Source organism: Pan troglodytes, chromosome 3 (assembly GCF_028858775.2).
Source record: "Pan troglodytes isolate AG18354 chromosome 3, NHGRI_mPanTro3-v2.0_pri, whole genome shotgun sequence".
NCBI lineage: Eukaryota > Metazoa > Chordata > Mammalia > Primates > Hominidae > Pan > Pan troglodytes.
In genome coordinates, this window is record NC_072401.2 from 53,755,734 (window position 1) to 53,783,665 (window position 27,932).

General features: G+C 39.2%; 1 protein-coding gene, 1 non-coding gene and 1 pseudogene across 40 annotated transcripts in view; 2 read left to right on the forward strand and 1 right to left on the reverse strand.

Moving 5' to 3' along the window:
• CCDC158 (coiled-coil domain containing 158) overlaps positions 1–27,932 on the forward strand; it is a 108,949-nt gene that overhangs the window by 50,639 nt on the left and 30,378 nt on the right. For 18 of the 39 annotated variants that reach the window (XR_010156559.1, XR_001716914.4, XM_054682953.1 and 15 more), the window contains 8 exons: positions 1,711–1,908; positions 3,562–4,044; positions 9,029–9,218; positions 13,813–13,965; positions 15,906–16,018; positions 18,052–18,210; positions 19,521–19,613; positions 20,212–20,337. Coding sequence is in view for 36 of the 39 variants with exons in the window: in XM_054682953.1 (XP_054538928.1) it covers positions 1,711–1,908; positions 3,562–4,044; positions 9,029–9,218; positions 13,813–13,965; positions 15,906–16,018; positions 18,052–18,210; positions 19,521–19,613; positions 20,212–20,337 (1,515 nt within the window). In the remaining 3 variants the exon portion in view is untranslated. The remainder of the gene's footprint in view (positions 1–1,710; positions 1,909–3,561; positions 4,045–9,028; positions 9,219–13,812; positions 13,966–15,905; positions 16,019–18,051; positions 18,211–19,520; positions 19,614–20,211; positions 20,338–27,932) is intronic. The other 21 variants (XM_054682968.2, XM_054682975.1, XM_016951573.4 and 18 more) reach the window with 5 other exon arrangements.
• LOC112209063 (U6 spliceosomal RNA) lies at positions 14,624–14,729 on the forward strand. The gene has a single exon (XR_002943744.1). It is a non-coding gene; the product is annotated as a U6 spliceosomal RNA (small nuclear RNA).
• Positions 25,675–26,778, reverse strand: LOC104006068 (sorting nexin-5-like; annotated as a pseudogene).

The following is a 27,932-nucleotide window of genomic DNA, read 5'->3' on the forward strand; positions in this document are numbered from 1 at the left end:
ATAAAATTACAAATTTACAAAATATTTGTGCATACATGCAATAGATTATTTTAGACACAATTCAAGTTTTGCATATAAAATGATATTCTGTATACTTAACTTTTTTCTTAAGCAGAGCTATTACAGTATTAGGTGAAGGAGATCTTGACATAGCCATAGTCTTTCAAGTAGATACCATATTCCATTAAATTGAAGTAGTGTTACACGTTCATTTTAAAGCCAAATAACATTCAAAACACATAAAAATTGTGTATATAGAAATTTGGAATGGACGGTTAGGTGAAGTTGTTTTAAAAGAAAAGGACAGTATGATTGTGCTCATAATGAAGCAACTCTGTCCTCTGTTAGAGGAACTATAGGATGAGAAATTTAGGAAAGGAAATGTTTGGAATCCCCTTTTGCGGTATTAGTGGTATAACAGAATAAATTTCTCGGCTTACCAAACCCCATTCCAGGGAATGGTGCTCTTTGCTGTTAAAGCCATCCTTTGCAGGCTGACAAGGGTTTGATGAGCTGAGGTAAGGATAGAACTGAGAGCTGTGTAGAGAAGCTCTTAATCTTGGCATAATTCTTCAGTTCTTTACCTAACATTTGCATGTTTTTCAGTGTTCTCCTATCTAATTTGAAAATCTTGGAGACTGAATGTCTGAAAGATCCTCAAACCTGGCCTCCCTTTTCATTCTTACCATCACCACCTCTCGTTCAACCCCTCATTACTCATTGCCTGAAGCATGGCAGTCTCCTTACTGATGTTCCCAACTCCAGTTTTTCTCCTCTTCACTCCTTCCTGTAAAGGGCTGCCACATGCATCTCTCTAAAATATAGCTTCGATGATGTCACTGTTCAACTCAAAATTACTTTCTCCATAAAGTCAGACACCCTCCCTTTCAATACTGTTCATGATCCATCACCCTGCTAACCTTTCCAATCCTTTCTCTCTACCCGGACCCAGTGCACCAAGCAAACACACAGGCCCCTTTCCTGTCCCTTCTTCCTAATCTCTACATCTTCAGGTCTAACTCAAATACTATCCTGAAGCATTTTGATCCCTTTAGTGAGATTCTGTCTGCTATTCCTTATCTTTGTCACTTTAATGAAAAACCACTTCCAGTTACTTATGTCTATGTCTTAACTTTCTCTTGGATCCTAAGTCATTTGAGTGTAGATATATCTTTGTTTTTACTAGTCTGACTAGAGTTTTTGCTCCTATTCAACACTATGTATTTTTTAAGTGACTGAAAAGGGAGGTAATTCTATTCACAGCCCAGATGCTACTCCAATTCCAGTACCAGCCACTATTCTGCCATCTCTCCTTTACTTATCATTTTTCCTTTACTTATCATTTTTCCTTTATGCTTTTGAGCATTTCTTTATTATAGGAGCATACTTGATGTGAGACATAATGTCTTTCTTAGAAAATGCAAGACTTAAAAACAGGATGACTTTTAAAATCTACTGTATTTTCCTTTTCATTGTATATTATTTGAGGTCTAGTCCCTCGAGATAGACTAGTAATGCTAGAAATTTTAAGCAAAATGTTAACTTATTTTTCTTGGAAATAATTGCTCTTAAGCCATTAAAAAGGAATCAGATTCCAAAATCAAAGGTGTCTGAAATCACATAAAAACTCCAAATATGATATAAAGACAATATGTTTTATCTTAATTATTTAATAGCAGGGAGGAAAAAAGCATTCCTCTCTCTTTTTAGGCTGATCTACACAAAAGGGAGAAGGAGCTGAGTCTGGAGAAGGAGCAGAATAAGCGTCTGTGGGACCGAGACACAGGCAACAGCATCACCATTGACCACCTGCGGCGGGAACTGGACAACCGGAACATGGAGGTGCAGCGCCTGGAAGCCCTGCTGAAGGCCTTGAAGAGCGAGTGTCAGGGCCAGATGGAGCGGCAGGTCAGTGCCTGCACAGGCTGTGCCATCGCCAAACAATCTCCTCTGGGGAAATAAATATTTTATGTCTAAATAGAGCTTTTTATTTTTAACATATATGGACCTAAAATGGCTCCTAAAATAAAGCTATGGATTCTGTGAGCAATTTATGAAAACCTGATACTTATTTTTCATTTTATTTCATTTTTTTGTTTATTTATTTATTTATTTATTTATTTTTAGATGGCGTCTCCCTCTGTCACCCAGGCTGGAGTGCAGTGGTGCGATCTTGGCTCACTGCAACCTCCACCTCCCGGATTCAAGCAATTCTCCTACCTCAGCCTCTCAAGTAGCTGGGATTACAGGCGTGTGCCACCATGCCCAGCTAATTTTTTGTAGTTTTAGTAGAGATGGGGTTTCACCATGTTAGCCAGGATGGTCTCGATCTCATGACCTCATGATCTGCCCACCTCGGCCTCCCAAGGTGCTGAGATTACAGGCGTGAGCCACTGCGCCCGGCCTATATATAGACACTAATTAAACTAAATGTGTCAAGCTTTATCTCACTTGTACATTGCTGAAGAACTAAACTCCTATCCCATTGCCTTTTCACGTTTACCTAAAAATTGGTAACCTAATAATTGCTTATTTCTGCTGCAGAGAAGCATCAAATTATTGGGCAGCCCGAGGAGCAACAGGGTTGAAGGTTTCTAACAGATTTTTTTGCTTTATTTTTCTCCCAAAAGAGACTTGCCTCTCTTTCCCCAAGTCTCATCACTGATTGAGACTGATGAGTGCATTCCATTCCGGTGCACCCTCCAATAGCAAAACGTGGACTGCCTTCTTAATAGCAGTATACTTTCTGTGCTAGGAAGACATGGTTCTAATGCCAGTTACTGCCACAGGGACATAAAAAGCATCCCACAAAAGTGTAAGCTTCTCAGAATGTGAAAGCAAACCAAGGGACTGGTCTTGGCTTAGACCCAGGCAAAGCCATTAACCTACTCTCTGGCTTAACCTGGGCAAGAAGAAAGATGAAAGGACCAACTGGAAGTTAGAATTTTCAGCTTTTCCAAACAAGGATCAGAGAATATGAATGTGTGTGTGGATAAAAGCCATTATTCATTTTTTTCCTCAGAGGTAGAATTAAAGGTAAAGTTGGAGGGAAATTAAAAATAAGGGGTAGTTATTGTAAATTCCACCACCCTTTCCCCCATTGCCAGGGTTATCTTAATCTAAATCAGTACAGAAAACATCCACAGAGGAAACTTCCCAAGACTGCACTCTAGAACACCGTTGTGGAGGAGCGTTATTATTTAATTAAGCCCTCTCCACCTTGGTCTAATTAGCATATGTCAGTCTTACATATGTTATAAGAGCTAGAGTTCTGACAGCAAAATGATTGAGTTAATTTAACTAGACATGGCTGGGTACAGTGGCTCATCCCTGAAATCCCAGCACTTTGGGAGGCCGAAGCAGGAGATCATTTGAGGCTGGGAATTTGAGAAGACCAACCTAGGGAACACAGTGAGACCCCCATCTCTTAAAAAAAAAAAAAAGATCTTACTAAACATTGCCTAATTCATGATTTCATGCTTTTAAGTTAACTTGTATCTCTTGAGGTTGCCTATACCTATCCTCCCAAATCTATGAAATTCTCTTTTCTTTAACAATCAGATGGCAGCAATTCAAGGAAAGAATGAAAGTCTAGAAAAAGTATCCTCCTTGACTGCTCAGCTTGAATCCACCAAAGAGATGCTGCGCAAAGTAGTAGAAGAGTTGACAGCCAAGAAAATGACTCTGGAGAGCTCAGAGAGGACAATATCGGACCTGACAACTTCTCTCCAGGAAAAAGAGAGAGCCATCGAGGCTACCAATGCAGAGATCACAAAGCTCCGCTCCCGGGTGGACTTGAAATTGCAGGAGCTGCAACACTTGAAAAATGAAGGGGATCATCTCAGAAATGTGCAGACAGAATGCGAGGCCCTGAGACTGCAGATGACAGAGAAGGACAAGGTGATCGAGATTCTGCGACAGCAGATTGAGAACATGACACAGCTGGTGGGCCAGCATGGACGAACTGCTGGAGCTATGCAAGTAGAAAAAGCTCAACTGGAGAAAGAAATCAATGATAGGCGGATGGAACTAAAGGAACTTAAGGTCCGTAGAGTTTTTTTGTGATTTAACTTCTGAAATATCATTTATTAGCAGGTATGACCTATACTGAAAAGTGGTTCTTGGTATCTGTGGACACTCTGAAACTGTTGGAAGGTGTTTGTTTCTATGTGTATATGTGTGTTTTTGTGAGAAAGGATAAATACTTTTATCAGATTACAGAAGGAATGGATGACTCGAAAATGGCTCAAAATCACGGGTACAAAAGAAAAAAGATCAGAAAATCTATGAAGTCTTTCCTGATACCACAGGAAAGTATTTTCTCCCTCTTCAGACAGACCTAAATTTGAACCCCGTCTCTCACTACTTAGTTACGGTGAAACATTGGACTGTTTGCTGAATCTTGGCTTCGATATCTGATAAACAAAACCAAACCAAAAAGTAAACAAAACAAAAAACTCCCAACAACCTGTTGGGTTACTGTGAGGCTTAAATCAGAAAGTATATATCAAGGAATGAGCCTATTAATAGTTTCTGGCTATTTAATAATTTAAAATTTAAATAACTTAATAATTTAAAATTTAATAAATATTAGTTTCTTTCCCCTGTTTTGGTCTCCTTCTGAACTTTCTCATACTTTATTTGTACCTGTTAAAACCTGGTTCACATTCTATATTGCCGTGTGTGTATGTGTGTGTGTGTGTGTGTGTGTGTGTGTTTATGTAGCAGTGTCTCCTTTTCCCTACAAGATTGTAGACTTCTTCAACCAGGGTACACATCTTATTAGCCTTTGTACCTCCTGCCCCATATTTTTGTGCCTTGCACCCAGAAGGTGCTCGATAAATACTTATCAAAATTTAACACAATTTAATGGGTTTTTTAAAAAAATTGATTTCAAAGGATTAATGTCACCTTTATCTCTGACTTGGTGAGTAGTAGGAGACAAATCACATATACTGTAGATGCTTCAGTTTCCTCCTTCTAAAAATAGGGCCAGCAATAGATAATTATCCATCTTATGGAAATAAACAAGTTCATTGCATTAAAAATAGAATTTTCTATTGCTTAAGTTTTTACCTGATTATATACATTTTTAAATGGCCAAACTCACCATGAAAAGGGACATAGAAAGGATTCTCAATGGCCAGCCCTACAATGAAACCCTTAGAACAGGTGTGATGCAGGGCAGAGCATATCAGAGGAGAAAGGATGGTTGTTCTACCTTGCTTAGGAAGATCACTAGTGGATTGCTAGTGTGTTAAGGTTCTAAACAGGAGAATCCCACTCTTATACTCTAAAACTTAAATCAATTTAATCCTCACAAAACCTTATGAGGGAGGCACTATTATTATCCCATTTTACAGCTGAGGAAACTGAGACACAGAGAGTTTAACTTGCTGGAGAGCAGCACTACCTTGTGGTTTGAACCTAGGCAGCCTAAGTAGATGTTACTGTGCAGTGGTTCTCAGTGAGAACCGGAATCACCTGGAGGGCTTTTTAAAGCACAGACTGCTGGCCTGCTCCCAGAGTTTCTGATTCAGTAGGTCTAGGATGGGGTGTGAGATTTGGTGTTTCTGAACAAGTTGCCAGATGACGTGGATACTGCTGGTCCTGAGAGCATCCATCAGGATCTGTGTTAGTGCCTCAAAGGAATGTGGAGCTCCTGACTAGAGGGCCAGTGAAAGCTTCAGAGAGAGCTGGGAACCTGAAATGGGCAAAAACTAGGCAAAGAGAAGGAAGGATGGCATTCCAAGCCCGGGAAGAAGCCTAGTCTGTAATTTAGCCTAGAGATGGTGTGGGAGACATTAAAGGTTTAGGGGTAGGAAGGAGGGGGTAACATGAAGAAGACAGTGTTGGAAGTGGATTAATCTGGCATCAGTATGCAGAAGTGGCTTGGAGAGAGTAAAACTAATTTTCAGTTCCTAAATATGGAGCTGGAGCAGCTTCAGGGAATAATTTCCTAGGTAATTAGAGTTTCACACAGACACAAAGAACATAAGTTTAAAACTCAAGTCCTAATGCCACATCCACTTCCCTGTGTGATCTGATAAGAAAAAAAGGTGGGGGAATCATAGCTGTAGAAGGTATGGTTTCTCTCCTGGTTTCTGTCCCCTCTTCAGAGTGGGTACTGCACACATTGACAGCAGAGAAGCAGAGTGACTTTTATTTCAATAACTGTGGGTCCCCAGAGCTAGACCTTTCTTAAAAACAAATAAATAGTAAGACTAAGAAAGGACTGAATTCTATCAGCTGGCCTCAAGAGGTGGAACAGGAGCAGCACTCGTCCTATGTGTGTTGTGATGCCTCAGGTTGTCCCAGGGAAAGCCCTCCCCGTCCCTTACTGCATGAGGCCAGCTGGATTTAGTGTGACAGTTGCCAGGAGTGGCTAGGCAGAGATCAGATAGCCCAGATTAGGGCCTTTACTGCCCAAACCCATCACAGGCGGGCAGTGAGACAAGCCTGGGGCTCCCCACCAATCCTTTTTGAACAGCCAAAAGCTTGTCATGTGGCTATATTTCAGATGTATCGTTGGTCTCCACAGTTAAACTGCTGCTATAGCAGTCAAATTGCATCTGCCAGGATACTAAGGCCAGTAGGGCGATAATTTGGGGAAACAATCTGATGACCAAAGAAAGTCAATATTTTTTTCAAATGTCACTTATTTGGAAGGATCTAGGTCAATTCTGCCCACCAGAAATACAGTGTAAGTGACATATATAATTTTAAGTTTTCTAGTAGACACATAAAAAGAAATGTGAAATTAATTTTAATAACATTTTATTTAACTCATATTCAAAATATAGTGTTTTTAATATTATAATCAATACAACAGATCACCAAGATATTTTATATTCTATTTTTATACAAAGTCTTTGAAATATGGTGTGTATTTCACACTTACAGCACATAACTTAGATTGGCCACATTCCAGGTGCTCCAGAGTCATGTGCAGGTATTGTGTTAGACGACACAGACCTACACCCTGGGAAGAGAGGGGTCCTCCTAGGAAGCCTTACCAACACAGATAGAGACCAGTTACGAGGCACTGTGGCAATCCATATGCGAAGTGATGGCAGTCCAGACCTGCAGGTTGGGCAGGATTTGATCAACAATTGGGTATGGGGGCGAGGGACAGGGAAAGACATGGTGACTTTGTGAGTTCAAACTTAGACTGGCAACATGGTAGTGCCTCTAACAGAGAAGAGTCAGAAAGGATTGTAGGGGAAGGCCCTCTGTGAAGAAGGAATAGGAATGTTTGAGTCAGAGTTTGCAGAAGCATGCCATGCTGGGGGTTTCTGACAGTTAGTTGGAAACGCCGAATTAGAGTTGCCATATTCACATTCCCTACCCTAGTCAAAGGACCAGATACTTTCACCACCACAAACCACCCCAGTCTAAGCTCCCACCTCTCTCATTTGCTCTTCCAGTTGCCTTCTCACTGGTCTCCATGCTTCTCCCCCTACCCCCACGCCAACCACTGTTTTCCTTCATACCAGAGCCAGAGTTGTATTTTTAAATTGTTACACTACATCACTCTCATACTCAAAACTGTCCAATGACTTCCTGACTCACTCACAATGCATGCTCAAGTTCTTACATTGCCTCTGAGCAACCTGATCATTCCCTTGGCCCCTCTCTGACTTCATCTCCTGCTTACCCCAAGCTCACTTCACTCCAGCCCTACTGATGTCCCTGCTCTTCCCCAGACACGTTACCTGTACACAGAGCTCTTCCCAGACTGTCCACGTGTCTTGTCCTTATGCTCAGGAGCACAAGGAGCATCTGCTTAGATGTTACATCATCAGAGAGGCCTTTCCTTGCCAACTGTGGCAGGGTCCCCAAGACCGACCCCAGGTTTGATGATTCCCTAGGAGGACTCGCCAGACTCAGCATATAATCATACACAAGGCTAGGATTTATTACAGTGAAAGGATACAAAGCAAAATCAGCAAAAGGAAAAGGCACATGGGGCAAAATCCAGAGAAAGCCAGGCATGAGCTTCCAAGAGCCTTCTCCGAGTAGAGTTATGCAGGACATGCTTACTTCCTACTCCACCCCCTGCCCCAGCAAGACACCGTGACAACACCTGTCAAGTGTTGCTAACCAGAGAAGCTCATTAAAGCCTCAGTGCCCGGGTTTTTATATTGGAGTTTGGTCCCATAGGCCCCTCTACCTGGCAGGTATCCAGATTCCAGGTTCCCAGAAGGAAAGCAGGGGTTCAGCATGAACACATTGTTTGCACAAACAGTTTAGGCACACTGAGCCACTCTTATTAGGGTGGTGGGAACCCTCCCAAAATCCAAGTTCCCAGACGACAGTCAAGGGCCAACCTTGTAAGTGGCCTTTTTGAGGAGAGCACCCAAACCTGCTATGTGAACTCTTTCTGCACATCAGCTTACCTCAAGTAGCAACCCCTCCCTTGCATTCATTCTGTACCCCTCACCTGCTTTTATTATTATTCTTGCCACTTCTCTTACCTGACATATTAAATGTTTGTTTTCTTCTCTTCTTACTAGAGGAGGACATGAAGACAAAGACATTGTTTTGTTTATTGCTATCCAGGGCCAGGACTAGGGTGAGGTAACTGAGGTGCCCAGGTTAGAGGCCTTCACCTAGCTGCTTCACTTGCATTACCCTAGTCATAGCCCTGCTTCTATATCCCTTGCTTGTAAAATAGTTCCTGCCACAAAGAAGGTTCTTAATATGTATTTTTTGAGTGAATGGAGATAGAATAGGAATAATGAAGGGTTGTTGCAAGCAATACTAGGAATTGACATCTAAGGTTAAAAGAAAGTGAAATATTTTCCCACTTTCTATTGATGCTTTATAATAAAATACAAATTTAGTGTCCTGGGAAGTAATGAAAAGATAATAAATATAGATGGAATACAGATAGGGGGCAGAAAAGGATATTAAGTAGGAGACTGTTGTCAGATTTTAGGACTGTGTTAGCAGCTATCAATTATAACTATACATGTACATATTTTTTACTTCTCTATCTATCCTTTGTATTTATCCATATATTTAGATATTAAAAGATAAAAAAGATGCAAAGATCCGGGAGCTTGAGGCCAGAGTGAGTGACTTGGAGCTGGAAAAGGTGAAGCTGGTGAATGCAGGCTCTGAGCGGCTCCGTGCAGTGAAGGACATCAAACAAGAGAGAGACCAATTATTAAATGAGGTGAAAACAAGTAGGAGTGAATTAAACAATCTTTCAGGTATGTTGCTTCAGCACAAATCCTACTAAAAAATAAGAGTCTTAGCAGTGAAGCCAATGTAGACCCTAGCACAATTGCAAAAGAAGGGTGTCTCACTCACATGACAAACATGAATAGTTATGCTGCCCCCATGGAGTTATTCATAGCATGAAATCTCATAGTTTTCATGAAGAGTTCCCACATCTTACACTTACTGACCTTAACTTTAGTCAGCCCTCAGTGTACTGGAAATTCTGTACTGAATTTCTAAGAGAAGTGTGAGGTGTCCAGAGTTCAGGCTTCCAAAAGGAAAACAGGTGTTCACATAAATCACATTGTCTGCACAGTTTTGTGTTTATCAAAGTGGAAACCTTGAGTCCTTGGAGTCAAATAGCTTGATTAGAAGTTTACTAATGAAGTGACATGTGAAAATAGACATGTGAATTTATTGACAGGAAAAATCCATGGCCTTATATTAAACAGTGAAACACTCCAGTTTATGGTTGGTATGTGTATTAGTCCCTTCTTGCATTGCTGTAAAGAACTACCTCAGACTGGATAATTTATTTTATTTATTTATTTTTGAGACATAGTCTCACTCTGTCCACCAGGTTGGAGTGCAGTGGCGTGATCTCAGCTCACTACAAGCTCCGCCTCCCGGGTTCATGCCATTCTCCTGCCTCAGCCTCCCAAGTAGCTGGGACTACAGGCGCCCACCACCACGCCTGGCTAATTTTTTGTATTTTTAGTAGAGATAGGGTTTCACTGTGTTAGCCAGGATGGTCTCGATCTCCTGACCTCGTGATCCACCTGCCTCAGCCTCCCAAAGTGCTGGGATTATAGGCATGAGCCACCCCACCCAGCCCAGACTGGGTAATTGATAAAGAAAAGAGGTTTAATTGACTCACAGTTCTGCAGGCTGTACAGAAAGCATGGCTTGGAGGCCTCAGGAAACTTAAAATCGTGGAAGATGAAGGAGAAGCAAGCACATATTCACATGGCAACAGGAGAGAGAGAGACAGAGAGAGAGCACACAAAGGGGGAGGTGCTACACACTTTGAAACAACCAGATCGCATGAGAACTCACTCACTGTCATGAGAACAGCAAAGGGGAAATCCGCCCCCATGATCCAGTCACCTTCCACAAGGCCCCTCCTCCAACACTGGGAATTACAACAGGACATGAGATTTGAGTTGGGACACTGAGCCAAACCATATCATTCTGCCCCTGGGCCGTCCCAAATCTTATGTCCTTCTTACATTTCAAAACACAATCATGCCTTCCCAATGGTCCCCCAAAGTCTTAACTCATTCCAGCATTAACTCAAAAGTTCAAGTCCAAAGTCTCATCTGAGACAAGGCAAATCACTTCTACCTATGAGCCTGTAAAATAAAAAACAAGTTAATTACTTCCAAGATACATTGAGGGTACAGGCACTGGGTAGATGTTCCTGTTCCAAAAGAGATAAATTGGCCAAAGCAAAGAGGCTACAGGGCCCATGCAAGTCTGAAACCCAGCAGGGAAGTCATTAAATTTCTAAGCTTTGAAATAATCTCCTTTGACTCCATGTCTCACATTCAGGGCATGCTGATGTAAGGGGTGGGCTTCCAAAACCTTGGGCAGCTCTGCCTCTGTGACTCTGCAGGGTACAGCCCCCATGGCTGCTTTCATGGGCTGGCACTGAGTGCCTATGACTTTTCCAGGCACATAGTGCAAGCTGTCAGTGGATCTACCATTCTGGGGTCTGGAGGACAGTGGCCCTCTTCTCACAGCTCCACTGGGCAGTGCTCCAGTGCAGACTCTGTGTGGGGGCCCCAACCCCACATTTCCCCTCTGCACTACCCTAGTAGAGGTTCTCCATGAGGGCTCTGCTCCTGCAGCAGACTTCTGCCTGGACATCCAGGCATTTCCATATATCCTCTGAAATCTAAGTGGAGGCTCCCAAGCCTCAACTCTTGCCCTCTGTGCACCCACAGCCCCAACACCACATGGAAGCTGCCAAGGCTTGGGGCTTGCACTCTGAAGCAACAGCCTGAGCTGTACCTTGGCCCCTGTTAACCAGAGTTGGAACTGGAGCAGCTGAAATGCAGGGCACCATGTCCCAAGGCTGCACAGTGCAGCAGGGCTCTGGATCTGGTTCACTAAACCATTTTTCCCTTCTAGGCCTCCAGGCCAGTGAGGGGAGTGGCTTCTGAGAAGGTCTCTGAAATGACCTGGAGACATTTTCCCCATTGTCTTCGCTATGAACATTTGGCTCCTCTTTACTTAGCAAATTTCTGCAGCCTTGAATTTCTCCCTGGAAAATGGATTTTTCTTTTCAACTGCATGGTTGGGATGCAAATTTTCCAAACTTTTATGCTCTACTTCCCTTTTAAATATAAATTCTAGCTTCAGGTTATTTCTTTTTTAATGCAAATGAGCACAGGCTTTTAGGAGCAGCCAGGCCACATCTTGAACACTTTGCTGCTTAGAAATTTCTTCTGCCAGATACCCTAAATCATCTCTCTCAAGTTCAAAGTTCCACAGATTCCTAGAGCAGGGGCACAATGCTGCCAGCTTCTTTGCTAAAGCATAGCAAGAATGATCTTTACTTCATTTCCCAGTAAGTTCCTCATCTCCATCTGAGACTTCTTCAGCCTGGACTTCATTGTTCATATCACTGTCAGCATTCTGGTCACAACAATTTAACAAGTTTCTAGGAAGTTCCAAACTTTCCCACATCTTCCTGTCTTCTTCTGATCTCTCCAAACTGTTACAACCTGTATCTGTTACCCACTTGCAAAGCTGCTTTCATATTTTCAGGTATCTGTAGAGCAGTATCCTACCTCTCTGGTACCATTTTTCTGTATTAGTTCATTTTTGCATTGCTATAAAGAACTACCTGAGAATGAGTAATTTGTGAAGAAAAGAGGTTTAATTGACTCACAGTTCTGCAGGCTGCACAGGAAGCATGGCTGGGAGGTCTCAGAAAACATAATCATGGTGGAAGGTGAAGGGGAAACAAGCACATCTTCACATGGTAGCAGGAGAGAGAGAGAGAGAGAGAAGAGGGAGGTGCTACACACTTTCAAACAACCAGATCTCATGAGAACTCACACACTGTCACAAGAACAGCAAGGGGGAAATCCTTCCCCATGATCCAATCACCTCCCACGAAGCCCCTCCTCCAACACTAAGAATTACAACAGGACATGCGATTTGGGTCAGAACACAGAGCCAAAGCATATTAGTATGGTATGAAGTATCATGTACTTCATAAAGTCAGAAGTTACTGAGCATTTACTATGCAAGACACTGTGGTAGAACCTGGAAACCCCACAATGAAGCTCACAGTCTAGTAGGGAGATAAACCTAGATAGAAATGGGTGAATAACCAGTGTGTGAGGCACAGTGAAAGTGTATTGAGTACAAAGATAGCACAGAGGATACAGAATTTACAGTAGGAAGTGACATCTGTACTGGGTTTGAAAGAGGAAAAGGAATTCAGCAGGTGAAAAAGGGGTGCAAGGGACATTCCAGGCAGAGAGAACATTATGGGCAAATGCATGAAGCCATGAAATATCAAAATGTGACCTCAGAAGTATTAGCTGGAGCAAAAGTGAAACGAATGAGGGCTAAGAAATAAGGCAGAATAGATAGGTAGAGCCCAGTAATGTGGAGCCCACAAAAGATATTAAGTAGGAGATTTTTTGTCAGATTTTAGATGGACTGTGTTAGTAAGTAAATTAGAGAAAAGAAAAGCAGACCAAGCAGTTAAGGAGGATTTTTGCAGTCATCCCAGATAAATAGAATGAGGACTTGAATTAAGGCAGTGGCAGTGAGAATGGAAGGAAAGAATTAAGAATATTTTTGGAGGTTAAATCAACAGAACTTAGTGGTTGGAGGGATTAAGTGTAGGTTTCAGGATTTTAGTTTGTGGTATTGGAAAAGCAATGTAAGCAACTGGGAGAGGGAACCAGAAGGAAAGGCAGGCTTGAGGGCTGGAGGATGAGATGTAGTCACTGTGAGGCAGTTGGTTTCAGGTGGCACGAGGACATCTACATGGAGATGTCTGGACAAATGGAGCTGGAGCTTTGATCCTTTTCTATATAAATCTAATCATATAAATAGATACATATAAATAAATATGTGTGTGTGTATGTGTGTGTGCACACATGTGTGTATTGTAGTATATCAAATGATGAGTTTGTGCCAAGTATTTTCACAGATACTGGAGATAAGTCAGATAAGACAGATGGCAGCCTCAGGTTACTTATAGTGTCATGGAGATTCATCTACCAGAAGATGGTGGTTAAATCTACTCTAGTGAACACGGTCATCCAAGAAGAAGGTTTAAGATGAGATAACTGCAAACTAATTATAATGTTTGGGAAAAAACAATGAGTAATAAGTGGGTAGAGGAGGAATAGGATCCACCCAAGCAGATTAAAAAGAAAGGGTCATATCCCTGGAATTGTGTATGTACATCTCATTTCTGTAACAAAGGAAGATGTAATTAAATGACTTCTCTTCCAGTTCTAAAATTCTGTGATCATTAATTACAAATAAAATATACTTAATTAACAATGGGATAGAAAAAAGTAACCATCTATTATTGATTATCACATTGTATAGAGGAGTATGAAGTCTTAAAAAGGAATTTCCGAAACAAAAGTGAAGAAATGGAAATGACTACAAATAAGTTGAAAATGCAATTAAAATCTGCACAGTCTGAACTAGAACAGACAAGAAATACATTAAAGTCAATGGAAGGATCTGATGGTCATGGTATGCTCTGTTAGATTTAAAATTTTTTCTTCTGTTTTTAATTTAATGGACTAAATTTGTTAAAACAGAAACTCAAATACATTACCTACCACCTCTTCACAGTGCTAAATGATGTGAGAAATATACAATAGTAGGTATTAATGACGGAGGTTATGTAGCAGTAGTTAATTGTTTTTAGGAAATTGCCATGGAGTTAATTTAATCCCTAAACTATCTGAATCTTTCCTTTCTAGTGGCTATTTCAGTAATTTCTAACAGATCTCAGTATCTATTAATGTCAAGTAATTATTTTTAAGGCTATAAATACAAGTTACCTGTAATTTCCATTCAACCCTTTATTTTTCAACATGTACACTATATAAACTGTAGGTCCCTGGCTAGTTGGCAGTTCTTGATTGCTTCACTGTGATAAAAATGGGAAGGAATCCTGGAAATTGAATTGTTAGGTGAGGGGACCTTCTCACCACCCAGATTTATTCCCCTTTTACCTTGCTGCCCATACTAATGCAGAGAGATAAAAAGGTTATCTTCCAGTTCATGTTATTCATATAATTGTTGACATGACCATATTAGCTGACCATAAAAATTAATATTTATCTAATTAAAGTATATACTTTTCCATTTCTCAATATTTTTTAATGTCAGAAGATTTATTTTTGTGCTCGCTTTGGCCGCACTTATACTAAAATTAGAACGATATAAAGAAGATTACCATAGTCTCTGTGCAAGGACGACCACAAATTCTTGATGTGTTTCATATTTTGTGTGGTTTGGCCCTTTGCTGGTTAACACAGATAAACTTGTTGGGTTTGGAGAAGTCACTCGAGAGGTCTTTTGGGGTCTGCTGCCCCTGCTCCCCAGACAGCAACCCAGCCTCACTGTTGGGCATCTTCACAACCACCCCAGGGACATTACAATTATTAAGTTACCTAGAGAACCCTTGTGTTCTCATTCAAATTCTTGTTTCTATTTATTAAATCAGCTTAAAATAAAAAAAAAAAACATTCGTTTTAGAAAATTTCCTTTCAAGGCCAACCATGATCCACTTAATCAGACCATAATTCTTCAAAGTGGTGAGCAAATGATGTCAGACTTTTACCCTATTAATAAATCAATATACAGTGTCAGTTTAACCCTGTTTTGACAGTTTAGATAGAAGAACTATATCTTGTTAATGAGAAGTCAGACCTTTCATTCTGATAGCTTGTTTATAACGAATGGTATATTTTCATTTTTCTTTTTAACCTCTAAGTTATAGCCAGACTGGACTCAAAGCTGTGGCATTTTCAATCCTTTTTCCTCAGCTGACTATAAGAAAAAAAATCAGATATGCTTATGCTGGCAGTTTGGCTACTGAGATGGTAGTGAGTTCCAAGCACATGACAACAATCATGAGAATAAAAATTGAAGGGTTTGTGATATCACTGGACCCTTTAAAAGATACACTAGATGTCTTGTGCAGTATTTTAAGTATGAGGTTCTTGAAAAATCACTTTAGTAATAATACAATATATATTATTATTTATGTGACACCCCCCATGTCTACACACACACACACACACACACACACACAAGTACATATATTATATATTATATATTTCCCTACATGGGTAAGTATGAGTTTAGTCAATGTTATTGTTATTACTGGAAAGCTGGCAACGTATCATGGTCAATGAAATTAATCTCAGTGGCAAAAACCCTACAAAACATGATTATATGTATGTTTCCCAGCTAAAAATCTCTAGTAGTAGTTAAAAGTTATTATATTCCAACATTATAAAAACCAAAGACATTCGTCCATGATCTTTTCCTTGAAACTGCCCAGATACCTTGGAGGATCTTACTTGTCACCTTCTCATAAAGTTTAACCATCAAATTACCATAGTCTCTCAAACTTAAGAACCTAAGGCATAGTTTGCCTCTTTTTTTTTTTTTTCCAGCTATGAAAGTGGCAATGGGGATGCAAAAGCAAATCACAGCCAAAAGAGGTCAGATAGATGCCCTTCAGAGCAAGATACAGTTTTTGGAAGAGGCAATGACAAATGCAAATAAGGTGGGTTGCTGTCCTCAGAGTGGGGAAACCAACGTGTTCACTCACAGGCAGACCACAAGGCAGAATAAGATGAAGCAGAGATGCAAGTGCAAGGGGAAAAGGAAAGCTTATTTCTAGGTGAGAGAACAAGGGAAAAGTTCCTAGAAAAGCATTTGAGCAGGATGTTGAAAGACAGCTTAAACGTGGGAAATGGGAAAAAGAACATTCTTGGTAGAGGCAAGGAATGATTATAAATAAAATACAGTGAGTTCCATTATAATGTGACATACATGTTCGTAAAAATCGCTGTGCTATGCAAAATTGTGTAATAAAAACCACAGGGCTTATGGGAACAATGGGATCAGGAGCACCACACTAACAAATTTTATTAGTGACACATAAAATAATAGGAACCTAATAAAAACAATAGCAGTTTTACACATACTAAATTGTTAAGAAATATATAAATACAACAATAAGTATAGCTCTTTGTCTTGAAAATGACCTGAAGTTTTCTTAAGTATATATGCAGCTTGTATGTTATTGTGGAGGAGTAGGAGGAGAGTTTCCTGTAACACCGGATGTGGATGGATGTGGTTCATAACACATGGTAAAACTGAGGTAGCCGGTAGGTGGGTGTTTGAGGAGTGTGCATGTATGCTTCTTGTGTATTCCTATGCAGCTGTGTTTAGCTGGATTGAGTTTTCTGCCTTGACCTAGTGGTTCCCATGAATGAGACTCATTCACGAATAAGCAACCATGAAGTTTGCCTAATGCTCAAATATTCTCTGGTATATCCATTACTTTGGAAAAAGCGTCTATTTCAGAAGAAGATTTATAACAGAACTGACCATAATAGAGGTGAAAAAGTAAATGACAAGTAGAAAATAAGTGCAACCAAAGTAATTGCTAACTTACTATCCATGATGAGCTGCCAAAATACTTCAGAGTATTTGCAGCTAAATATTAACAAGTATAAACCTGCATTTGTGCATACCCCTTATCATATAGACTTATTTCTTCTTTCCAATTTTTTCTTCCCTTCCTTTCTCTTATCCTGAATTCACTTTTTTCTTTCTCCTTTTTTTTTTTTTTTTTTTTGCCTTTGGGAACCTAAAGCAGTGCTTATCCTTCCTGATGGCACTTATGGCTTTAAGAGGTTACTGCCTGCTGTCAACAAAGATGCCTGCCTTGCCTAAAGGAAAATATTCATCGTAGCTCTAAGATAGTCCCTCCAAACAAAAAGGAGAAAGCCTATACAATTAATTCCTCTTTCCTTCTGAAGTCTTTTCTGCCTAATCTACTCAGAAAAGGAAAACTTTTTTGCATTTTACAGTAGCAACACCTTCTACCTTATTTACAATAAATGTTTTTCACTATGAAAAAATACATAAAGAAATGTAGACTCAATGCACTGATGTATTTTAACTTGACAACTATACATTTATTATTTTTGTATACATATTCCATGGCGCTTTTTTGGAGGGATGAACTAATTTTAATGAAATGTTGTTTAATAGCAGAGACTATTGTATCAGTAAGCTCACTGTCATCACTGGGCTGTTAAGTGACTTGAGTGCAGGAACTATATGTCCCATTTGTTTTTCTGTCGCAGGTATGCAGTAGGAATTTGTGAAATGAATATTCAACCTTGAAACAAAATAGAAATCCATAAAACTTTCAAGTAATGCATCTTTTAAAAATCTCTGTTGTTTAAAATAAATTTTAGTAAAATTTGATATACGATTATTTGATCCCAATTCACTAAAACACTGTCTTTTTATGACAATATAGTTATTTCATATTTTGTAGATTTTATCAAAGATTTATTAAGACTAGAAAGAAGTAATAATACCAGCAATGATTAAAATAGGAGAGAGTACATAATAACATACTCCCAGCAGCTCCCAACCACAACTCAGAAGCAATTAAATGGCATATAAATTAAACTTACCTAGTTCAGGGTCCTTTAAACAAGAATTTTATATTTCCATTACCTTTCAGCATCTACATCAACAGGTTATTTCTGATATTTTTCTCTCATATAATTGTAGGAGAAACATTTTCTGAAAGAAGAGAAAAGTAAACTCAGTCAGGAATTGAGTACTGTTGCCACAGAAAAAAACAAGATGGCTGGGGAGTTGGAAGTTCTGCGATCTCAGGAACGCCGTTTGAAAGAAAAGGTTACTAATATGGAAGTTGCTCTGGATAAGGTAATTATTAACTAAACATATGAAGTAATTATCAACTAAATAGTTTTTAACCAAATAGAATTGTTCTGAACAAAAGCTCTATGTAGACAGGAACTGAATGTATCAATTTGTGTTGTATCCCAATCACCTAGCACAAAGGAAAACCCTATCCTATTAGAGAAGGCGTTTCTGAATTTTAAAATGTGGTCATAATGCATACTTTTTGCCAAGTTTTCTTTTTCAGGCTAACATAGTCACAGGAGCAGTAAGATCAAAGATGTAAGATGTTCCTGATATCCATAGTGACATGAATAAGTAAAAAGGTCTCCATGAGCACCTGATTTACCACCAAAAAGTGACTTGGGTACTTGGTAGAATACAGTCTCTTAATAATGTCAATAAAATGATAAAGTAATGCTAATGGCTGGCACTTTGTGGGGTCCAGAAAGTGCATGTAGGAAACATAGCTTAAAGAATGAGAAGGATCAGTGATACTTTTTGTCATTGCCGTTTATTGTAGAGAAATAAATCTCCCTTCCTGTCACCTAGAAACTCTGGAAGCCTAAAATTGTACCAAAACCATCCTTGATTGCTAAGAAAACAGTGCCTTTATGGTTAGATACAATAATCTGGGATCTCATCTCTGCTACCTTTGTTTCTTAAAACATGCTATATTGACTCTGTGAATTTCAGTTGTGGTTATTTTTTAAATTTTATTTTATTTTATTTTATTTTTTTGAGACGGAGTCTCGCTCTGTCGCCAGGCTGGAGTGCAGTGGCACGATCTCGGCTCACTGCAACCTCCGCCTCCCGGGTTCAAACGATTCTCCTGCGTCAGCCTCCCGAGTAGCTGGGACTACAGTTGTGCACCACCATGCCCAGTTAATTTTTGTATTTTTAGTAGAGACGGGGTTTCGCCATGTTGGCCAGGATGGATGGTCTCCATCTCTTGACCTCGTGATCCGCCCGCCTCGGCCTCCCAAAGTGCTGGGATTACAGATGTGAGCCACCATGCCCAGCCAGTTATGGTTATTTTAATATAAATTTTTATACTTTGGTAAAGCTGTTTGCTCATTCCATCCTTAGTTCATTCATTGTTTGCCCTTCACATACTAAAAGCTACGTATTTGCTGGGGGTATAGAGGATAAAAACATGGCCTCCAGTTGCTCACAGTTCACTAAATAAAACAGATAAATAGATCATTGTAATATAGTTTGGTAGAAGGGCAGGAAGATTTTTTGAAGAGATGGCAGCTCTGCATTCATAGGTTAATAAAATATAAGTGCATAAAGAATGCAAGATAAACCATTTATGATTGCTCCATCTGTAGGCATCTTTGCAGTTTGCAGAATGTCAAGATATAATACAGCGTCAGGAGCAAGAATCAGTGCGCTTAAAACTTCAACACACGTTGGATATAAAAGTAAGGTCATCATAAATAGTAGTTTAAGCAAAAATAATGCCATTCTTTGATATGCTTTTATATTTTCTTGTGTACCCTAGGTACACATTCAAGTATATTTCAACATTACTTGATACTATTAATAGCAATGATAAGATCTGTACATTGTTATATACTATACCTATCCTTTTCATATATGGTAACAAATAGAAGCACCACTATCCTTAGTTTAAAATAGGTGAGTTTAGAATAGGTGAGTTTAAAATAGGTGAGTGAAGGTACTAGTGAAGTTTACGAGTACCTGCATGGGAATACCCAAAGCAAGAGTTTTCCATGCTCAGGAGTCAAGCGAGTACAAAACCCTAAGTGCAAATATATTTGCTTGTTTGGGGAATAGCAAAAGTGATGTAATCTACATGACAAAACATTTTTTTTTTAAATCGTACATTTTACACTGAAATATATGTCTATTTTAAGAAGTGTACTTTAAAGCTACAGACATATTTTAAAATCTCAATAATGGATTTTGCCTGTGAAATCAAAAAATACATTTTGATTTCACATTTCTTTATAATTGTAGGCTGGCAGTTATTTTGCTTACCTCTATATTGTTTTCCAGGAACTTCAGGGCCCTGGATACACCTCAAATTCTTCATTGAAACCACGCCTTCTCCAGCCAGCATCTGTTACTCGTTCTCATTCTAATGTACCATCTTCGCAGTCTACAGCCAGCTTCCTGTCTCATGTAAGTAACCAGTCTTATGATCCATTACGCAAATGACATATATGTAAGTAATTTTAAATTGGAAAGAATTACATTAAAAAATAATATCTCTATATCCATAGCATTTTCAATTACTAGATTTTAGATTTATACATTTTCCTATAAATTCAATGGAGTCCAGGTGAATAAAAATATTTTCTTCACTATTTGGTGTTTTCTTATCTTCAATTCTTTGGTTATTTCCATCACAAGAATTTCCAGATTACAAAGCAAATAGTGAGATGGCTAAAATAAACATCACTTCAAAAGGCAAAGGCAAGTTGGTGGTATATTTAATAGTCTACCACAATGAAAATTATTTGCTATATGTGGTTTCTTTGTTAACTTATTTATAACAGAATTTTATTAATTATAAGACACTTTTATTCCCTTTAAAATATTAGAAACTTTGGAAATTTTTTAGTTTAATCTTTTATACTTTTAATGCTCAGAAAAAAATATGTGCAATGTAAAATTCAAGTTTGTTTTCTCTGAAAATATGTATTTATGAAACCACAAATCCCTTGCAACCAGTATTCAACTGTAAAGAAATAAGGCATTCCATAAATCACACATGAAAATCAATTAAATTAGTTAAAAGTCCTATCTTACATATGGCAACAGGATCACCAGTAATCTGTTGTTTCACCTGTACCATTTAAATGAAAATTATGTACTGTTTAAATGACTAAAATGGAATCCTCTCACACACTTAATATGTGTGCGCTGAAACATAAGCTATCATACAACAAAGAGTAGTCTATCAAACAATAGAATAATAATATTAGTGTTAGAAGTTAAGCATGTTTCCCTCTGGACACTGAAATTCAGAGATGCACAGGGGAAGGGCAGGAGACTGCTGCTTTTTAAGTGTTATGAAATCATTTTATTTTTAAAAATATGTACATGTTCCATTGATAAAAATTAAATTACCCTCCCCTTTCCAAAAGTAATTTTGCACATCAAGCAACAACAAAGAACATTTGACCAGGAGTCATTGGAACCATATTTTTAACTCTTTGTGTGACCTTGGGAGAGTCAGTTAAATATATTGCACCTTGTTCTTTTCCTCTCTAACGAGTAGTCTGGACAAGATGACCTCTAGGGTCACCAAGAAAGATTAGCTCTGAAATTCTGTGATTTTTAATTACCCAAAATCTATTAGATTTTTCCTAGCAGCTTAATATATAGATTGTACTTGATTATTAAGAATGGCATCCATCACTGAAAAAGTACTAGTCATTAGCTTGTTTAACTTTAAATTTTAACTTAAGTATTTATTTGTTTATTTATTTATTTTTTCCTGAGACAGAGTCTTGCTCTGTCACTGAGGCTGGAGTGCAATGGTGCAGTCATGTTCACTGCAGCTTGAACCAGCCAGAATCAAGCAATCCTCCTACCTTAGCCTCCCTAGTAACTGGGACTAAAGGTGCGTGCCACCACGCCTGGCTAATTTTTGTATTTTTTATAGAAACAGAGTTTCACTATGTTGCCCAGGCTTGTCTCAAACTCCTGGGCTCAAGCAATCCTCCCACCTTGGCCTCCCAAAGTGCTGAGATTACAGGTGTGAGCCACTGCTCTTGGCCTCAGCTTAAGTTTTTAAATAATAATTCTAACAGCAAAAATGAACTAGATTTTTAAAATATACTGTCAGACATGCTTTATACAATTAATTCCTTCTCTTAAAAATGTTTATTATATAATTTTACACAATAAAAGTAATATTCATTCTTTGTTTTGTTCACTGATGTTTCCCAAGTACCTATAACAGTGTCTAGCATATATTCAATAAATATTTATCTCATAGATGAATGAATTCACTGTAGAACATTGTCTTCAGGTCTCCATTACTTCCACTGATAAGTCAATTGTAAATCTTGTTGTTGCTGTTTTGGAGGTAGTTTTTTCTCTGACTGTTTTCAAGATTTTCTCTTTGTTTTGGTGTATAACAGTTTGCCTATCATGTGCCTAGATGTGCTGATCTTTATATCTATCTTTCTTAACGATAGTGGTCTTCCTGATGCATGGATTGAAATCTTCATCAATTTGAGAAAATTTTCATCCCTTATCTACTCAGTTTGTTTTCTCTATTTTCTTTTTTCCCTCTGGGACTCTAACACATGTATTAATTGTTTTTTCATCATGCCTTATATGTCTTTATATCTTTACACTTTTGCCCATCCTTTTGTCTCTCTGTGCTTTCCTGGCCTATTTTCCAGATAATTAATTCTCCCTTCACCTGAGTCTAATCTATTAAACCCATCAATTAAGTTCTTCATTTTAGAAATTGTGGTATTTAGTACTAGATTTCCATTTAATTCATGTTTTTTAACAAGTTCTTTACAGAAATTCTCAATATTATCTTTTACTTTTTTGTATTGTTAAGTATATGTTATGGTCCATGTGTTTGTATTTTCCCTTAGATTCATATGTTGAAACCTAAACCCCGAGGTGGAACCAATGGGAGGTGATTGGGTCATAAGGGCTCTGCCCTTACAAATGGTATTAGTGCCCTTTTTTTTTTTTTTTTTTTTTTTTTTTGAGACAGAGTATTGCTCTGTTGCCCAGGCTGGGGTGCAGTGGCACAATCTCAGCTCACCACAAGCTCCACCTTCCGGGTTCACGCCATTCTCCTGCCTCCGCCTCCCGAGTAGCTGGGACTACAGGTGCCCACCACCTCGCCTGGCTAATTTTTTTTTTTTTTTTTTTTTTGGTATATTTAGTAGAGACGGGGTTTCACTGTGTTAGCCAGGATGGTCTCGATCTCCTGACCTCAGGATCCGCCCACCTCAGCCTCCCAAAGTGCTGGGATTACAGGCCTGAGCCACCGCGCCCAGCATTAGTGCCCTTTTATAAAACAGGCTTGAGAGAGCTTGTTTGCCCCTTCTCCCATGTGAGGACACATAGAAGGTGCCATCTATGAGGAAGAGCTCCTCACCAAATGCTGAATCTGCTGGCATCTTGATCTTGCACTTCCCAGCCTGAACTGTGAACAATAAATTTCTGTTGTTGATAAATTGCCCACTCTAAGATATTTTCCTATAACAACCCAAACAGAGTAAGAAAATAACTGTTTTAAAAATTGGCACATGATAATTATATGATTTGAATCCCCTCCGAGCCTGTGTCGATTTTTTCCGTTGGTTTCTAGTCACTTTGTTGTTTGGTCTCTTTGCTTCCTCTTTAAATAATTGAGTCTGGACACTGTATGTGAAAAAATTACAGAGATAATTTTGGGTTCTAGGCGATTTTGTTTCTTTTTTTAATTTTTAAAAATTATACTTTAACTTCTGGGATACATGTGCAGAACGTGCAGGTTTGTTACATAGGTATACATGTGCCATGGTGGTTTGCTGCACCGATCAACCCGTCATCTACATTAGGTATTTCTCCTAATGCTATCCCTCCCCTAGCCCCTCACCCCCTGACAGGCCCTATTGTGTAATGTTCCCCTCCCTGTGTCCATGTGTTCCCATTGTTCAACTCCCACTTATGAGTGAGAACATGCGGTGTTTGGTTTTCTGTTCTTGTGTTAGTTTGCTGAGAATGATGGTTTCCAGCTTCATTCATGTCCCTGCAAAGGACATAAACTCATCCTTTTTTATGGCTGCATAGTATTCCACGGTGTGTATGTGCCATGTGCCTGGATAGACTGGATAAAGTCTATCCAGGCACATTATCCAGTCTATCATTGCTGGGCATTTAGGTTGGTTCCAAGTCTTTGCTATTGTGAATAGTGCCGCAATAAACATACATGTGCATGTGTCTTTATAGCAGAATGATTTATGATCCTTTGGGTATATACCCAGTAATGGGATTGCTAGGTCAAATGGTGTTTCTGGTTCTAGATCCTTGAGGAATTGCCACACTGTCTTCCACAATGGTTGAACTAATTTACACTTCCACCAACAGTGTAAAAGCCTTCCTATTTCTCTACATCCTCTCCAGCGTTTGTTTTTTCCTGACTTTTTAAGATCGCCATTCTAACTGGCATGAGATGGTATCTCATTTTGGTTTTGATTTGCATTTCTCTAATGACCAGTGATGATGAGCTTTTTTTCATGTTGGTTGGCCTCATAAATATCTTCTTCTGAGAAGTGTCTGTTCATAGCCTTCACCCACTTTTTGATGGAATTGTTTGTTTTTTTCTTGTAAATTTGTTGAAGTTTTTTGTAGATTCTGGATATTAGCCCTTTGTCAGATAGATAGATTGCAAAAATTTTCTCTCATTCTGTATGTTGCCTGTTCACTCTGATGATAGTTTCTTTTTTTTTTTTTTTTTTTTTTGAGACGGAGTCTTGTTCTGTCACCAGTCTAGAGTGCAGTGACATAATCTCTGCCCACTGCAACCTCCGCCTCCCGGGTTCAAGTGATTCTCCTGCCTCAGCCTCCTGAGTAGCTGGGACTACAGGCACGTGCCACCATGCCCAGCTATTTTTTGTATTTTTAGTAGAAACACGGTTTCACCAAGTTGGCCCGGATGGTCTCAATCTCTTGACCTTGTGATCCACCCAGCTTGGCCTCCCAAAGCGTTGGGATTACAGGCGTGAGCCACTGCATCAGCCTAGTTTATTTTGCTGTGAAGAAGCTCTTTAGTTTAATTAGATCCCATTTGTCAATTTTGGCTTTTGTTGTCATTGCTTTTGGTGTTTTAGTCATGAAGTCTTTGCCCATGCCTATGTCCTGAATGGTATTGCCTAGGTTCTCTTCTAGGGATTTTATGGTTTTAGGTCTTACGTTTAAGTCTTTAATCCATCTTGAGTTAATTTTTGTATAAGGTGTAAGGAAACAGTTTCAGTTTTTTGTATATGGCTAACCAGTTTTCCCAACACCATTTATTAAATAGGGAATCCTTTCCCCATTTCTTGTTTTTGTTGGGTTTGTCAAAGATCAGATGGTTGTAGATGTGTGGCATTATTTCTGAAGCCTCTGTTCTGTTCCAGTGGTCTATATATCTGTTTTGGTACCAGTACCATGCTGTTTTGGTTACTGTAGCCTTGTTATATTGTTGAAGTCAGGTAGCATGATGCCTCCAGCTTTGTTCTTTTTGTTTAGGATTGTTTTGACCATATGGGCTCTTTTTTGGTTCCATATGAAATTTAAAGTAGTTTTTTCTAATTTTTTGAAGAAAGTCAATGGTAGCTTGATGGGGATATCATTGAATCTACCAATTACTTTGGACAGTATGGCCATTTTCACGATATTGATTCTTCCTATCCATGAGCATCAAATATTTTTCCATTTGTTTGTGTCCTCTTTTTTAAGATTTGTAGAAATCAAAATATTTATTCACATAATTTTAAACTAAAGTTAAAGCTAATAAATCTTCCATGGTAATGATTTAAGTGCAAGTGATGCTTGGCTTTCTTTCACATTCATTTCTTTTCTTCTGAGTGAAGGCATATCAGTTATTCTTGAACAAGTCAATACAGCTCTGCAAAAGGGAGTCATTGTTCCTGGCATGTTTTATTTCCAGTTCAGACATTTCAATGAGAATCTTTCTAAATGCTGCCACTCTCTTCGGTTTGAAATTTATCACTTCTTCTTTTGCAGATTTGGAAAGCTGTTCAGATTTCGGGCAGCACTCCTGCTGGTGTGCCTCAGCCAATTCGACGTCTTTGCTCTTTAACCAGGCCTTATCCAGAGCTTTGTTTGAGTTCTCATAATCAATGAGGGCTTTGGTGTGTCTGTATAAGAGATCCTTAGCAGCTTCGATGTTGAGCATGTAGTATCGGAGGAGCTCTGTTAGCTTCAGATCTTCATCTGATGAAACCTGACCCTCTACTTTCCTAAGTTTGTCAAATAGCACAGCAACCTTCAATAGGTACTTTTTGATGACTGTGGGCTCTTCTAAAGCCAGGCAATGTAAGCAGGCTGCAGTGTGGATATAGACATCGGCAACAATTTTTATGAGATCTGGTCATTTTGTCAGCTTTCACACAAGAATCGTTGATCCTATTGTAATAGTTAGTAAGTAAGTTCTTCTCTTGCTCAAAGAAGTCATCTACCTCCCTAACTCCAGTAAAAAGGACTTCTTCAGCACTTTTCACCACACTTTTGAAGAAGCCACCAAACATTTCTTTAGTATTTTTCCACCTAACACTTAGGCTTCCAGTTCTTGTTTCATCTTGGCAAATTCTTCTTTGGTCATAGACCCTTCACCCTCTCCCGGTTTCTGCATCTTCTCTCGAGGACCATTGAAGTCGGGCTTCATAGCAGCAGGTGGAATAATAAGCCCAGCGTAGTCTGTTGTTTCAATAAGAGTGTCATATAGCCACACAAAGTCTTCATGTTGCCTTGTAACAGAAAACTCTGGGCTCTGAAACATGGGCAATGTGGTCTTTGTGTGCACTGTAAATTTGACTTTATCTCTCTCACTGAGCACATCAGGTATGTCAACCTGAAGCGAGGGATCAACATTCAGGTCCAGAGATACAGATGTCAGCTATTCATCAGCTTCCCAGCTGGGGCACATCAGGCACTGGCTGCAGGACAAGCCTGCAGCTCTTGAGCTCCTGCCCACCAGTCTTCATAAACTCACTTTTGGTCCAAATTTCACTTACGACTCACTGTGGCACAAGACAATACCACCAGCAAAGCTACCTCTTCAAAAGATTTAATGGCTTACATGTTCGTGTCCTCCCTTATTTCCTCGAGCAGTGGTTTGTAGTTTTCCTTGGAGAGGTCCCTCACATCCCTTGTTAGTTGTATTCCTAGGTAATTTATTCTCTTTGTAGCAATTATGAATGAGAGTTCACTCATGATTTGGCTCTCTGCTTGTCTATTACTGGTGTATAGGAATGCTTGTGATTTTTGTCCATTGATTTTGTATCCTGAGACTTTGCTGAAGTTACTTATCAGCTTAAGGAGATTTTGGGCTGAGGCGATAGGGTTTTCTAAATATACAATCATGTCATCTGCAAACAGAGACAATTTCACTTCTTCTCTTCCTATTTGAATATCCTTTATTTCTTTCTCTTGCCTGATTGCCCTGGCCAGAACTTCCAATACTATGTTGAATAGGAGTGGTGAGAGAGGGCATCCTTGTCTTGTGCCAGTTTTCAAAGGGAATGCTTCCAGCTTTTGCCCATATTTTTTGTTGTTTTCTAAAGTCTTCTCTTTATGTAGCTTTCCGTTCTTTCATGGATACAACACTTTCTTGGTTTGTTTGTTTGTTTGTTTTGTTTTTTGAGATGGAGTCTCACTCTGTCACCCAGGCTGGAGTGCAGTTGCGTGATCTCGGCTCACTGTGACCTCTGTCTCCTGGGTTCAAGCAATTCTCATGCCTCAGTCTCCTGAGTAGCTGGGATTACAGGCACCCGCCACCACACCTGGCTAATTTTTGTATTTTTAGTAGAGATGGGGTTTTGCCATGTTGGCCAGGCTGGTCTCAAGTGATCCGCCTGCCTCGGCCTCCCAAACTATTTGGATTACAAGCTTGAGCCACCATGTCCAGCCAATACTTTCTTGTTTCTCTTTAAGGATATTAACTTTGGTTTTTAAATAATTTTTTGTGTTACCTGAATTATTAATGTTTCTTGGAATTCATTGTTTTGTTTTTGTAGAGACTTTCTTTT